At 36.3% G+C, this 16,607-nt stretch overlaps 1 protein-coding gene across 1 annotated transcript in view; it reads left to right on the top strand.

Annotated features, from left to right (window-relative positions):
- Positions 1–16,289, top strand: part of LOC139450060 (A-kinase anchor protein 17A-like) — an 83,918-nt gene extending 67,629 nt beyond the window's left edge. The window contains exons 3-4 of the mRNA XM_071231699.1: positions 13,695–13,935; positions 15,387–16,289. Coding sequence (XP_071087800.1) covers positions 13,695–13,935; positions 15,387–15,677 — 532 coding nt within the window. The 3' untranslated portion in view covers positions 15,678–16,289. The remainder of the gene's footprint in view (positions 1–13,694; positions 13,936–15,386) is intronic.
- Positions 16,290–16,607: the final 318 nt, after the last annotated feature.

The following is a 16,607-nucleotide window of genomic DNA, read 5'->3' as shown; positions in this document are numbered from 1 at the left end:
TACCATGATTACTACATGTACCGATCCAGGAAATTCCTCCGCTTCACCTTTATGGGAGCCCACTATTAATGCGCAGAGCTCACATTTGAAATTTCCTCGGCCCCAAGGCAATTAACATGCATCACCAAGCCAATAGCCTCCTTCCTCCTCATGAGGAGTGTCCAATTCGAGGTGTACATAGACAACTGCCTCCTGAACCGCCAGAACTACCAGGACTAAAAGTGTAAGCTTTTCTGCCTCCAGTACTCCTTCACAGGGTCATTCAGAAGATCAACCCGACGCAGAGCCTCGATCTGACTTTGGTCGTGTGCTGGTGGCCAGCGATGGGTTGGTTCTCAGAAAGATAGCTGAATCTACTGATTCACCCATACAGCAAACGACCAGACCCGGCACCAGACATGCAGGTTACATATGTGAGTCTGGTCCATCTACAAAGAGCCTTAAGGGCCAAGGTCCACTCGGCTAGGGCAGCGAGAGCTATTACACTGGCACATCGAAAGTTTTTACAAGGAAAAACACCAGTGTTCCACCTCTGCGTCTCCTCAATTTCTGGCGGAGTTCCTATTCTTTCTGTGTCACAAGTGTCATCTGAAGGGAAGCACTATCACAATGACCTTGTGGCCCTCAATTCAGTTTTGGCAGTTTCAGAAGATCGGAAAATGAACTCCAAGCCTTACTTCGCTCCTTCCTACTGAAAAACCAGGGCCTAGATTTTCGTGAGGAAATCGTAGCCTATCATAGCCTATTTTGGAAACTATCGAGCCCGAGGATAACCTAAGATTGTCGTAAATATAAGATAGCCCCATACCTGTCATTAGTTTTATCCAAGATAGTGGCATACTTTGCTATAGGTATTTTTCAAACAAATAAAACATTCAATCATTGACATTTCATTTTGTTAAACTGTGTGATTTAAATTGACACATCGAAAACAAGAAGAATGCATCAAAGATTTCACGTCATTGATGTTCTTAATCGCTACAGCGATCCACATAACTATGGAGTCGATAACTTACAATATATTTCTATCCGAGTCCATGCTGAAGAAGTGTGAAACATACCTTTTCGATAATTTGGGAAGGATAAAAACAGAAGGTTTCGGCAGGCTATTGTAATGACCGTGACCTTATTGATAACTCATGGGCAGCTAATCTCAGTTCATACTCTAGTTGAGAGTGGATTTCCCTTTATATTCCTGGCGAGACCTTGCTCAATGTTTTTTTTATAAAGCGCAGAGTTCCGCTGTTATATTTTCTGGATTGCTTTTGCGTCAATGCTGTAGTCTTAATTTTGCAATTTAGAAAATTATATTAATTTACATATGTAACGAAATGTAAAACCATGAGTGTTTCAGTTTTTACATCTTAATTGGTGTGGGACGAGCGGTGTTAACAATTGAATTTTAACTATGCAGTGAAATACATGTGATCAAATATTTGTGTAGTACATGTATATTCATATTCGAGTATATTTAAGATTTTTCTGGCAAAAGTAATTGTATTTTGTTTCTGTTTTAAAAACAACAGGTAGACTATATATTATTGAAAGACAAATATTGGACATGTGATTAACTTTTGTCCATTGAACAATTGCATTCTTTAAAAACAGGTGATTAATGGCATTGATGTATTCCATTACATAAAGCAATTTATTGAAATTTTGACAGCAAAAGTTAAGCACAGATTTTTTTATTATATTTTTGAGAATGGAAAAATCAAATAAAACATGTGTTCCCATGCTTGTTTGGGTTTAAAATGTTGTCAAAAAGTAGCATATTTTGTCCAAAGTTTACTCTCCCATATATTTTCTCAGAAACCGTTTATTGAATAAAATTTACTGATGAATATGAAATAGACATTTTCACCACAATAATCTTTGAATTTTGCATTCAATGGACCGATTTTAAAATAATAATTGATGTTGGTCTTTATAATATTTAAGTATACATTTACCTATTTTAAATTAAAAAAATATAGATGCTTGAGAGAGTTATTTTGCTCCTGGCTGGATTTTAATCAAATCAGACAAATCAGTTTATTACAGGGGTCCGGAAAAATTAAAATCCCAATCGGACATTTGCATATAGGCCACGCCCCCTGCAAATAGCGCATTTTAGTACAACTTTTTACACACACATTACAAGTTGTTACGTTTTCATAATATGATGAATTATGAATTGTTTCAATTTAAATTGTTTAATTCACCGGACAATTAATAAAAATAATATCATTTTAGATATATATGAAAAACATATGTTTGTTTCTGTTATAATAATGATCTGTTAACGTAGTGAACGGTCTAATTAATATTCATGAGTCTGCTCAAGTGTACGCGTTGTAACATTTGGATCGAGACAATCATCCCATATTTGGTTATCATGTGACCTCACGGGAAAAGTGTTTTTTTAAACTAAAGATTCAATATACGACTAGCTACTGAAAACAATAAAATCTGCAAATCCTCATTGTATGTCAACCAAGTGAAAGTCGTTAGCCACACCTTACAAAATGATCATTCAGACTTTGAGGGTTTGGCAGATCCGCTCGACTGATCTGCATCGGTCGACTGGCTGTTGTCACGCTTTCGCTTCTTGTCTGAGGTTACGTATCATAGAATTGTGAGGATAATGAGGTACATCGATGATGCAAGGTATTTATGTACAGTTGTAAACACATTTTACTCAAATCAACAAGATGTTCTCAGTAATTAATCCTCGATTAATCAGTGTCAACTCAGTTTATTGCCTATTACAGTAATTTACCAATTGGACTATCATGTAGGTACGATGTATTTACAGCAATCAAAACAAACAAAGCTTGTCAGTGTAGATAATCTTCATTGTGTTACAAGTGCAGACAGAAACTGCTCAGTCCTAACTGTTGATCACGTCCGGTCAAAGTTTAAGACTGTCCAGTCAATACTTTTTAAAATGTCCGGACAGAAAAATTTAAATGTCCGGTAAGCAATATTTTAAACTGGACATTTGAGATTCCCAATCGGACATGTCCGGCGCATATGTTGGTTTCCGGACCCCTGGTTTATTAGCTCTTCTTTATTTAAAAGGATAGACTAAATTTTATTATGTTCACGTTAACTTCTGGCGTGTTCCATGAGACAAAATAACTTGACAATTCCTAAATTATCTCCCTTTGTGAACGAAACTTGGTGTCACTTTCAAATTTTGAAAAGAATTATGGATCTAGACAGATACAAAAATAATTACATAATCTAAATACAAATAAGTTGATATTGTATTTAAGTCCTTTGTTTATTTGTGAAATATATTGGATATATGAATAACAATCTAAGCTTGTTAAGTTTGTTTTGTCATTACAACTTGCTGGTGGGTGCCCTGCTTCCTGAACAACTTTTGTTTTGAGTGTTTCCATGTATAATGTTGGTGTTTACTCTTTAAACTTGACTTTTGGCATAAACACAAAAAAACATGCAGTATTGTCAAACTGACCCAGTATACATCACTTAACATCTACATGAAGGACATATGTAGGTTTGTCTGCGACAGGTTGACGACAGTTTCGAAAATCTATCTTATGGAAACCTTAAGATATCTTATCTTTGAAAGTAAGTAGTTAAGATTTATCTTATGCCCCCCCTTTCACTATGACCACGAATATACCGATTCACCCCAAATCAGACTTTCGAAATTTGTTATGATTCGGCCAATAATGCAAACTTTTGTGGCTAGTCGGGTTGAAAAATATGAATAATGCCAGGAATGGGTTAAGAAACATGTACGAATTACAAGATTCATTCACAGATCAGGAACGAATTGTAAGAATCACGTACGACTAAGTTACGAATATGCCGAATGTTGTTCTTACTTAAAGGGGCACTGATCTAACGCAATTCCCCGTACTGGTTGTCGCCTTTGTTATTGTTTTTCCCCCGTGAGTACCCGGATGATACACAACGCCACTGAGCGTGACCAGAGACTGGGCTACCGTCTGCAAAGACAGCTAAATAAACTTGGAGGCTGGAGGCAATATTTGTTTGACGCATTTTTGCATAAACACTGATTGGCTAACTGTGATCTATAAAGATTCCGACAAAGGGCGCATGTTAATTAATTTCTTCAGCCTAAACAAACAGACAAATAGAACGACGGAGCTCATCAGATGTCGTCGTTTGGAAATACCCCAGATGGTTATAGTTAATACTAAAAAAAGTATCCATGCAGTGAAAGCATTTTCGGATTTCCGATTGCGTCGATAATACGATACTACTCCCTTGTTGTCATCCATGTTTTCTCGTATATTATTCAATCTAAATCCAGGTTTGAAGTGAAATGATATGTGTGTTAAGTAATATGCACGTGGCAGCCCAGCAAGAGATGAATGATCAGTTGATTTAGTTGTTTTTTTGTAAATCAACGGATAGTTCCTAGTCATCAAAGGATTAATAGAAAATACGTTGATTGATTAATCACTGTTATCTTGCACAGCGGATTTGTCAAAAGTGAGTGTTTACATGTCTAGGTTTACTAAAACAAAGGGAATACATTCATATCATGGCGTGAAGTGACGATGTAAAAACAACATACTTTGTTCAAAGGGTTAACTGATAAGACGTTGATTGATTGATCATTGTTATCAATCACTCAAATTGATGGATTTTTTAGGAACCGTGGACGTTATGAAAATAGTTGTCACGTGTGCTTTCTCAGCCGACCTTTGAGACTTGACACCTATGTGAAACACCTGAAACAATCCAAGTGATCAGTTGAGAAACGAACATGGGTTATAATATCCCGAAATGATATATATCTTTTAAAATATTTGATGGTTACAGAGACACGCGACATCGAATAAGTTTCTTTGTACAGTACAGCTGCAGACGAGTGGGATATTGTTCCTTTGTGTGGATATTCACGGATACATTCCTCGAACAAGGAAGCTGCTTTAAATTTATACACATAAATTTGGTAGGTTGTAATTATGGTATTTGTATTTTGTTTTCCTTCATTTGAACTGATTCGTTCTTGTTTCTCTACGTCTTGGTAAGGAAATTCTTCAATGCGCGATAGACGTTGTTTTCACAGGTCTTTTCCTTTGTAAGCGTGTATATATTACCATCAATTTGTAAAATGTGATTCTCTCAGGCAATTTATAAAATGTGTAAATATTTCAGTCATTTTGATTAAAATATCTGTCCAGATTGATTAAGACGATCAAAAGGGCCTACAAACATTACAGATTATTATGTAGGATTAGAAGCCAAACAACATAGATATGTACTTTTCAACGTAACATTTTTAGCCTCTTGGTGATGACATTAAACCTCAAAATGTTGGAATTCGTTATCATAATAATACAGATGGAAATGTTTTTCAGTCATTTTGTAAAATAACTGAATATTTAGACGTTTAATAAAATTTGTTACACATTTTGACAGTAAAACAATATACACACTATAAAAAAAGCAATGCTCAGGTGAAATATTTACTTTGTGTTGCAAGTCGAAATAGTGTAAACAAAAATCGCAAAATTACCATGCAAGTGACTTATCAAAACTTCGTCACCATTACCGATGCTACCCACAATGATACCTACATTTCCTTATTATCTCGAAACTTGTATTTCATTTTGTTGATCAATGTGACCATACGCCCTTATTACTACCCATAAAAGTGACTAACACGCTTACGAATGGCGCAGCAGAGGTTGCAAACTCGTCTAGATTTCTGCTATACATCCAGGTACTCACTGGGAAAAAACAATAACAAAGGCAACAACCAGTCCCGGGGAATTGCGTTAGATCAGTGCCCCTTTAATTCTTACATGATTTGTTGTTGACTCAGAACATTCGGCTGTTTCGGGATGTTTTGGGGTTGAGGACAAGAAATTTTGGGAGCCACAAATCGCTAGGAATAGCCAAGAATGCAAAAGAATCAATTACGAAGCTGTTACGGGACCTAAGTATTAATCACGAATGGATTACGATACAGCCACGAAATTGCAAAAACTTTCTCGCTGATTCAACAAATTCCCAAGAACTGTACAAATATTTGGGAATCAAATAAGATTCATTTAAGAACTTCAAGAAATGATTGAGATTTATCTACGAAAATGAAAAGTTTCCTATTCAAGGTGATTCGGGTTATTCATGGTCGTAGTGAAATGGGGGCATTAGCTAAGATGGTTTCAAAAATCTAGACCCAGATGCCTGAGTTAAGACCCCCGGCTTGGGTCCTGAACATAGTCCTCACCCTACTGAGAGGTGCGCCGTTTGAACCACTTCATTCAGCGTTGTTCTACAACCTGACTAAGAAGACAATCTTCCTCCTGGTTCTCGCTACGGCAGCACGTGTAAACGAGATACACGCGATAGATGTTACGTGTTACCGTCTTTGCCAGCCACTTTCTGCGAGATGTTGGTACTAAGTGCCATTGACACCTTCTTGCGACCTCTCGAGTGCGTATCACCTCTGACAAGAAGGCTACATGCTACACACATTGCCTGCCTGTCCCTCCCCCCCTGCCTGTCAACAGGAATGGTCACTTGATGCCGGACAGCTCTTTCTCTCTGTCAAAAACAAGCAGTAGATGCTTTAAGGTAGTTTGTCTTTATTCTCATGTTTCAAATGAGTTCAATTCCAGAGACATTCAAGTCTTAAATTTATAGAAAATATAACAATATTTTCAATTTAATGAAGGAAAGTTTTCAGACCAGGCATAACACAGTATCAATGGTCATGTGGCAACTTCTATTTTGAAGGAAATTAAGATGTGACCTTTGGACATGACAATGCAAAATGTTACTTACTGTGGATTGTCTGGTTCATTGGAATCGGATTCAAGATGGTCTATTCAGGGATATATGCCTGACACTCAAATCATAATCATTGCCGAGTTCACAGACATCATGCATGCATCCTGTCAAAGAAGCTTGGATGTTGTTGTCTCACCAAGGGCCGATTATATAAGGGCCTGTTTATAAAGACAATACGTCAACATTTAAAGAATGAATTGCATATTTCATGATGTATTAATTTGCTATAATTATGTTGGTGATTACATGTCCAGCTATGTGTTTTACGATGACTACATCACTAGGATATAATTTCATTTTTGTTTCAAACAATGCATTCTGCTTTTTTCTCTCTTGAAAAGGACCGCAAAGCAACCTTTATCTTAGGTCACCATTTAGTGTAAATTTTTGTCCAAGAATTTGCGATACCTTGTCTGTGGTTTTGCAGAATTTGAAGTTTAAGAAGCATTAATGGAACATCCAAGTTTTATTTTCAATATGACAAGTGGCAATGTTTCACACAGACTGTTTTTAACAGATGTCAGTATGTGTGTATAACTGTTTGAATGTCTTTTAATATGGACATCAATGTGAAAAAACAATGCCTTGGACATGTACACCAAAATACACTCCATTCATCATCAATAAACTTGGGTTTTATTTGGTTTCATAAGCTTAATAATACATAGATCAGTAGAATTAATGTCCTTTTAAAAATTTTAACCAATATTTTTTAAGGTTTCAAACATTCCTTTGCATGTGTAATCAGTTGGTGCAATTTGTTCAAACTGAAAAAAATTCAATGGCGGCACATTTGGGTGAAAGTGTAATTATTTACTGACAGTAGAATAGTAGAAAATGACACAAATGTGTTAGAAATTTACTATTTTTTGCAATTTATTGCAATGTATATGGGTTTGGGGTAATCCCCCCCAAATTAATTTCAATTCTTTTAACATGTTTTAGAAGGACACATGTCCCCCTGGCACAGAAAATGCATTTTGTGTATATATGTCCAAATGGCATCCAGAGGGTTAAATCCTCAATGCTTAGCTGTTATTGCTTAGTGAATAATAAATCTTTGAACTAGTTGGTTTATCTTTGTCAATGAGCCTTACTACAATCAGTCTGTCCATTTATTTTTGAATTCACATGTGTGTACACACGCCTGCTCTTAATCACTCTTTTGACAATGAGTCTGCTTATTTTTAAATTTCGATAATGACAAGATATCTCTACTGAGTCTGTTGTACGAATCCAACTATATAATTCAATGTATCACTATTAGTTGCCATGATACCATATGTTTGCAAAAAGGTGAGTTTAACCTGCCTTTCTGTTGGCATCCATCACAAACAAATGCAAAGGCCAGTCCTGAAAAAACACGGGAACACTCGCTTGCTTGACATACATCACACTGTTAGTGCTCGAATCACCTCAGGTGCTGCTATTCCACAATGAAATGCCTGGATGAGAAGACAGGAAAGCGGGAAATCGCAATTAAAAATTCTAAGGCGAGGCTGGCAGGCTCCAGGCCTGATTGTAGAAATTGTGCAGCATGAAACTCATTTTCTATGCTTTAACCACAGTGGTGAATCGTTTTGTTTGGCTGATGATTTAGCCTAGTTTAAAGGGGCACTAATCTAACGCCATTCCCCGGACTGGTTGTTGCCTTTGTTATTGTTTTTTCCCCCGTGAGTACCCGGATGATACGCAACGCAACTGAGCGTGACCAGAGACTGGGCTACCGTCTGCAAGGACAGCTAAATAAACTTGGAGGCTGGAGGCAATATTTGTTTTACGCATTTTTGCATAAACACTGATTGGTTAACTGTGATCTATAAAGATTTCGACAAAGGACACATGTTAATTAATTTCTTCAGCCTAAACAAACAGACAAAAAGAACAGCGGAGCTCATCAGATGTCATTTGGAAATACCCCAGATGGTTATAGTTTAATACTAAAAAGAGTATCCATGCAGTGAAAGGATTTTCGGATTTCGGCTTGCGTCGATAATACGATTACTACTCCCTTGTTGTCATCCACGTTTTCTCGTATAACCCTACACTTGTGTATTTGTCGTCATTCACTTGATGCTCAGTTAATGAATTTATTACAGGTGCAATTAGTGGTAGCACCACTTACATTACCTGACAAAGGTTCCCATTTGGCATTTATTGTGTCTGGGGTAATTATTCAATCTAAATCCAGGTTTGAAGTGAGGTGAAATGTGTGTTATGTAATATGCACGTGGCAGCCCAGCAAGAGATGAATGATCAGTTGATTTACTTTGTTTTGTAAATCAACGGATCGTTCCTAGTCATCAAAGGATTAACAGAAAATACGTTGATTGATTTATCACTGTTATCTTGCACAGTGGATATGTCAAGAGTGAGTGTTTACATGTCTAGGTTTTCTAATACAAAGGGAATACACTCATATATTGGCGTGAAGTGCCGCTGTAAAAACAACATACTTTGTTCAAATGGTTAACTGATAATACGTTGATTGATTGATCATTGTTATCTATCACTCAGTGGATTTTTTCGGAACCGTGGACGTTATGAAAATAGTTGTCAGCCGACCATTGAGACGTGACACCTATGTAAAACACTTGAAACAATCCAAGTGATCAGTTGAGAAACGAACACGGGTTATAATATCCCGAAACGATATATATCTTTTAAAATATTTGATTGTTAGTGAGACACGTGACATCGAATAAGTTTCTTTGTAAAGCTGCAGACGAGTGGGATATTGTTCCTTTGTGTGGATATTCATGGATACATTCCTCGAACAAGGAAGCTGCCTAAAATTTATACACATAAATTTGGTAGGTTGTAATTATGATATTTGCATTTTGTTTTCCTTCTTTTGAACCGATTCGTTCTTGTTTCTCTACGTCTTGGTTGGGAAATTCTTCAATGCGCGATAGACGTTATTTTCACAGGTCTTTTCCTTTGTAAGCGTGTATATATTACTGTCAATTTGTAAAATGTGATTCTCTCAGGCAATTTATAAAATGTGTAAATATTTCAGTCATTTCGACTAAAAAATCTGTCCAGATTGATTAAGACGATCAAAAAGGCCTACAAACATCACAACAGATTATTATGTAGGATTAGCAGCTTTTCAACGTAACATTTTCAGTCTCTTGGTGATGACATTAAACATCAAAATGTTTGGAATTTGTTATCATGATAATACAGATAGAAATGTTTTTCAGTCACTTTGTAAAATAACTGAATATTTAGACGTTTAATAAATGTGTTACACATTTGACAGTAAAAAAATATACACACTATAAAAAAAGCAATGTTCGGGTGAAATATTTACTTTGTGTTGCAAGTCAAAATAGTGTAAACGAAAATCGCAAAATTACCAAGCAAGTGACTTCGTCACCATTACCGATGCTATTTCATTTTGTTGATCAATTTGACCATACGCCCTTATTACTAACAATAAAAGTGACTAATGCGCTTACGAATGGCGCAGCAGAGGTCGCGAACTAGTCTAGATTTCTGCTATACATCCGGGTACTCACTGGGGAAAAACAATAACAAAGGCAACAACCAGTCCCGGGGAATTGCGTTAGATCAGTGCCCCTTTAAGCCTGCCCTAAAATATTAAAATCTGCAAAGTTGCTATGCTCAGTTTACTTGCTCTATAATTTTTACACCTATGAATACAGCTGAGCTTCTGTACTGTGCGGTACTCTGGATTATGATGTAAATGTTCTGTAATATAGTGTTTTTTAAGATTCAAACATTATTCATTTCTGGAATTTATGGATATGGGATACATTATCCATGACTATTATAATTATTATTCAGCTGTTATTATGATACTGGGATATGGTTACATCCAAATTCTTTTGAGAGCTAACAGACACATTGGATACCTGTAATGAGAATAATGATGAAGACAACTACAAGAAGGAAACAGTGTTATCATTATCCCCCGCCATGGGGCACACTAGAATTTGATTTGCTCATGTAGTATTTAATATGCATGGAGAGAGGGAAGGTAACTCCTGAACAAAAACATGAAGGCATCAATCTTGACAAGTTCACAGGAATCTTTTGTGAATGGCCTGATTGCGAGCTCTAAATAATTTGTTAAACCCACTGAGAGAAAGTAGTCTGGTTTGTGTATTTATTTACCATTCACATTATACCTTGTGCATCTCATTTAGGTAATGATAAAGGTTCTCAGACAACCCTGCTTAGATCTTTTTGTAAAAAATCCAAAATAGGATGACAATTTCAGTACTCTGTTAATATGGGTACAGTGATCCATCGCTACAACGCTTCCTTCGGGGTCCAAATGATTGACGAGTCATGGGTGGTAGATGACCAACAAAATAGTTTACATGCTTTGCCTACCTAACACGATCTACGTTGCACGATTCAGAGTTTGAAAAGATTTATTGAGCACTAATATGTGCTTTCAAAAAACCACATTGTATCCCTTCAGCGAATTCAGGTGAATAAACAGGTATAACAAACTTGGTCAATAAAGTATTAAATTTGACATAAAACATTACTAGACATGATGATGTACCATTCAAATTGTATTTCCTGCTCTCCAAGGCATTGTTTTATATGCTGAGATTAGGATTTCTGTGCGTATATTCTCGTAAACTAAGCAGGAAATAGCAATCAGCTGTGCACATGTTTCTTCCCAATCTACCGGTGATTCAGTTAAAAAACATCCAATGAAACTTCAAAGAATTTTGATGCAATTTATTTGTCGGAAGTATTTGTATCTGAAATTATTATTTTATCAGGAATAATATATTCCAATATCGTGTTATTTTAGTTGCAGCTTCCAGGATATATTCATTTATAATGATAAGAATCATGAGCATAGCACTTTGGTACAGATGGTATGCAGGATATTTTTTTCTGTATGGAACAGTTTGACCGGTCAATGTTGGGACTTCCTGTGCTACATGTATTTCGCTTGCGAAAACGTTATGTTGACATTAAACAGTCAAACTGCCTCAAATATGACTTTTAAGGAGTCATGGTAGGTATTTATGATATGTGTATCCATTCTCTTGCTACTTAAGTCTGTTTCAAGGCATCAATAGCGGTAATCTGACCGTGGTTGCTGTAAATAACGGTGAATTGTGTGATCTACTGATTACTTCGCATACAATTTCGCAGAAATTATTGTAAACATTATTTTAATTATTGAATGAAATCATGAATATAATTGATAAAATATATTGCCAACATTAGTCCAGATAAACAATGAACAATTTGTTTATAACCAGATATTATAATAATAGTATTAAGTTGCGTACTTCTGTTCGGATTTGTTGACTGGTATTTCCGGTGATCAGCTCCTAATGTTTTCTGAGATGTGGGGAAAACATCATGTCATTCAAAAACTTGAGTTTATGTTAGTAAATTTTGGGAGCCATGCTTTACTGTGCGCTATAACCGAGTTACCGCTATATTGAAGAGCGCAATAGCGAGGGAACACTATATGTGGATGCAAGACGACAAAACTAACACTCGCATCAACAGGGTTTATTTCGTGACGTTTAACGTAGTACAGTTTATAGTCAGAGTCTTGGCTTTAGGAACAATTGGTGACAGTTGATGACAAGTTGGTGACGAGTTGGTGACAAGTTGAAGCGTCGACAAGTTGATGATGTTCAGAAAACTACAATAAACAATAGCTTTCTGTAAATTCAGAAACATTTACCAATTTTCCTAGTATTTAACACATTCAAAATTACATCCAAAATTACATTACATTGAAATTATGCAAAATTACCAAGCACACATTTGCAAATATAATGTAACAGTTGTGTGAAATATCTAAACAATTTTGCACTAAATTAATATTTTGGCATATATGCAATTTCAGGGTGTTCAGAAATAAACATAAAACCTAACAATGAAAGGGAAAGGTACTCACATGTGTCTTTACATAGTTCAAATATAGCAGGCAGTAGGGTGAGAACCTGGCAGCATGGAGGTCCAATACACACTAGTGAGCATGTGCTTCGAAATGCATGAGCTTTGAAGAGGTCGCGACATGACCTGTGAGCTTTGACATTGCACATGAAGGTTAAGGTCACGAGGTAGTGGAAAGTTACTGAGAACATGTAAACATTGTATACATGTATCTTAGAATTGAAAAATATTACGTGGAAATTGAACTTTAGAACATTAGTGTAATAATAAAGTGTCTTAATCATTGGACCACCATGTATAATAATAAGTTAAATCAATTGTAACAATTTTAACTTGATTTCATGTCATTTCACTAACAGTTCATACTTTGAAACATTAGGAAATCTTGCATCTACACTGTATAAAGGTTCATTTATAATATTTGAAAAAAATTATGGACATATGATTCAGAAAAGAACACTACACTACACCTGTATTTGGGTTAAGGCTAACTTGTTGCCAAGGAAACAGCAAAAGGTACCAGTTCAGCATGTGTTTGTTACATATGCACAGTTTCATAATAAAATATTAAACAGTTTTCGACTTATGCTCCAGAAACGATATTAAGCACATATTTGAGTCTACGTCTGGTTTCTTGCCAAGGAAACAGAAAAAAATGTTTGTTTTTGAAATACCAGACGTTCAAAAGTCACCATTTCAGCAAGTGTTTGATACATATGCAAAGTTTCATAATAAAATATTTACCGGTAACAGTTTGTGAGTTATGCTTCGGAAATGAAACGTGGTGGACGGATGCAGATACGGAAGGGGCGGACAGACAGCACCCATTCCTATGTGCTTCTACCACTTCGTGGTGGGAGATAGTTAGCATTATCTGCTACATACCTTTGCTGACTTTTAATGCGGTCATTATACCATGAGAGCTAGTTCTGGACACAAAACAAATGCTTCATCATAAATATATACTTTCTGTTCTTGTTTTGCTCATTTAGACAAAAGAAAATCCATGATGAACGAGAAAGAGAAAGGAGAAAGCAGGAAAAGTTGGAAATAAGAGAGGAAAGGAGAAAGGAAAGAGAAGAACAAAGACGAGACAGACACTTGAAAAGAAGACGTTGTGAGGAAGAGGAGCGCATGAAGCTAAAGATTGCCATGGAGGAACGCAAATTGCTGCTGGCCAAGAGGAAACTAGAGTCGCTGCATTTGTTGACAGAGCTTTTCAACAGGATTAAGGTATGATTTGTTTCTAGCTCACCTCACTGAAAGTCATATGAGCTTTTTTGTTGGCCTGCTTGTCTTGATAAGAAAAAGAAAGGATTAGGTGTAACATGACAATCACCAGAACATGATGGTGGTGTATTATAAGGGTGCAAACAACCAATGAAGAAGACAGGTGTGTGTCGTAAAAAAAATGAATGAGTTTAGATGACTTGTTAAAAATGGGTTATGCAATAGCATTATGGCAGTGTCAGTGATCCTGCCCCATATCATTACAGACCCACCCCAAAATCTGTCATGATACCTCTGGACACATCTGAAGACATTCAACAGAACACCAGCAATTCTCCCAGTTCCTACACTCTAAATACCATCGGCTAGAATGTGTCCCTGTTTTCAACGCATATCTTCTGACGACTGATCATAACATTTATATTTCATGATTCCCTACTTTTTTTGGAGAGTATATATATGGCCATTCATCAGCCAGTTTTGGCTCTCCTGACCTAAAGTAAAGTATGCTAAAAACATGGCTAAAAAGGATCTCATCCTTGAATGCTACTTGCCTTCAGGTGTAACCTTCCCCTGGCCAGTTCTACCCCTGGGAAGGTTTGGCCTATGTCACTTCTTCCGTGGTGAAGGAATCACCTTAGCCAGTTCACCCTCACCCATGAAACAGCACACTAGTCTGCATCATTTTCCCCATCAGTTTGATTTTGACTTTCTGAAACTACAATCAGTTTAATTTCCTAGAGTTCGTAAACATATTACAGTAATTGAATAAAAATAACTTGGAAAACATCCACTCTTTGATATACACAAGGGTTAAGAAGGATTGGGTGATATAGAAGGACTTGTCTTCTTGTTATTGTTTGATATGACTCCAAAAGTTCAGTCAGTGCGAGCCTGTCAAGGCTGTGCTATACACTTCACATGAGGATAAGCACATTAAATCATAAGCCATCAATCAATTTCCTTCAGGTCTACAGGACTAAGTACAGTAGATGAAGAAAGTGTAAACAATGCCAATTTAAATAAATTACAAAGAAGAACAATGTATGAAGAATGAAGTATGAATTGTCAAAGGTAAAGGGATATAATATTGTTTGGGTTTTTGCCAGAGGAAACATTGACAAGGTTCTTTAGAGAAAGGAGAAGTAACAAGAATGTTAGTATGGGTAAATACATTTTTGTTGCATTGGTTTCATTATGTTTATTTGTTTTATTCAGTATTGTTGCTATTCATCAGTTTCTTGTTTGAAATAGACTGTAGTGATCATTATCAGTAAAGGCACCAAAGCATGATGCTATGCAATGAAAGGTATCACAAAATGTTCAGAAAAGTTTGGGTTGTATGCTTTTTTGATGTAATCTACAAGAGGTGAGCTGAAGCCCTGAACTCTGGTTTAAAGAGATTTTAAGGTATTTGTCATAGGTAAATGAATATAATGTTTTCTTTTCTACAGGAGGATAAATTTAAGGAGGATCTGGAGAGGAAGGAAAAAGAACTAGAATGTGAGAGAGTGAAGCAGGTGGAAATGGAGCGGAAAAGGAAACTAGAGGAAGAAATGAGGAAAGCTGAAGTTAAGAAAAGAAAGCAGGAAGAACTGATGTGTCAAGAAAAGGAATTAAGGGAAAAAATACTGAGAAATATTAAAGCCAAAGAAGAAAAGAAACTAGAGCTAGAAAGAGAACTTTTAAGAAAGAAACTGTCAGGAAAGCACAAACTGAAGAGTGCTGTTGTCTTGAAGAAGTGACCTATACTGACTATGGAGCAATTGTAATGAGTGCAGGGGCGGTCGGGTAGCCTAGTGGTTAAAGCGTTCGCTCGTCACGCCGAAGACCCGGGTTCGATTCCCGACATGGGTACAATGTGTGAAGCCCATTTCTGGTGTCCCCCGCCGTGATATTGCTGGAATATTGCTAAAAGCGGCGTAAAACCATACTCACTCACTGTAATGAGTGCATAACGTTCTGCCATGTTTGTTCAAGATATTGCTAAAGTAAAGCCATTTCACCAAAAATAGTATCTTCTTTCTCTGCATTGTAATAAAACCAAATTGGATAGGTTGGAAAACTAGTTTACTTTTTTGGTCACCATATACCGTATCAAATCTTAGATAAGCTGGACCTTTGATTACCAGAATTTAAATTTGTTTGTAGATTGGGGTCGGCCTTTGTAAATGTTACACTTTCATCAAACTATTTTCTAATTTGGTAAAAAAAACCTACATCATATCGCTTGTTATTGTAGCAGTAGTATAGGTAATGATGGTTCTGCCGCAACCCCACTGGAGCTGGATTTATATACCTATACTGCTACTACAGGTGGCATTTTTTATGCCAAAATGATTATGCGATTCAATGATAGTCATGAGATTATGTTAAATTGGCTCTAGCTCACCAATGCATGGGGCCAATCATTGCTTTAGATGAGCCTAAATGGTAATAAAAATATTCTTTATTATTTTTATCAATAAAGCGATATTAGACAAGTTCTTCGTTCATTTTACTAGGAGACCAGACTATATAACTACACTCTTCTTGTAAAGTGATAAGAAACAATTGATAACCGTATTTGGTTGGTTTGACATCACTGATATAATAAAAACCTTGTGGTAATTCTCTCCATTTAATAGCTTTTTCTATCTCCATTATTATATATATTTATGTAAGCATTTGTCTAA

The sequence above is a fragment of the Haliotis cracherodii genome, unplaced genomic scaffold, assembly GCF_022045235.1.
Source record: "Haliotis cracherodii isolate W230 unplaced genomic scaffold, xgHalCrac1.p SCAF_8, whole genome shotgun sequence".
Lineage (NCBI taxonomy): Eukaryota > Metazoa > Mollusca > Gastropoda > Lepetellida > Haliotidae > Haliotis > Haliotis cracherodii.
This window is presented reverse-complemented; position numbering and strand designations above follow the sequence as displayed.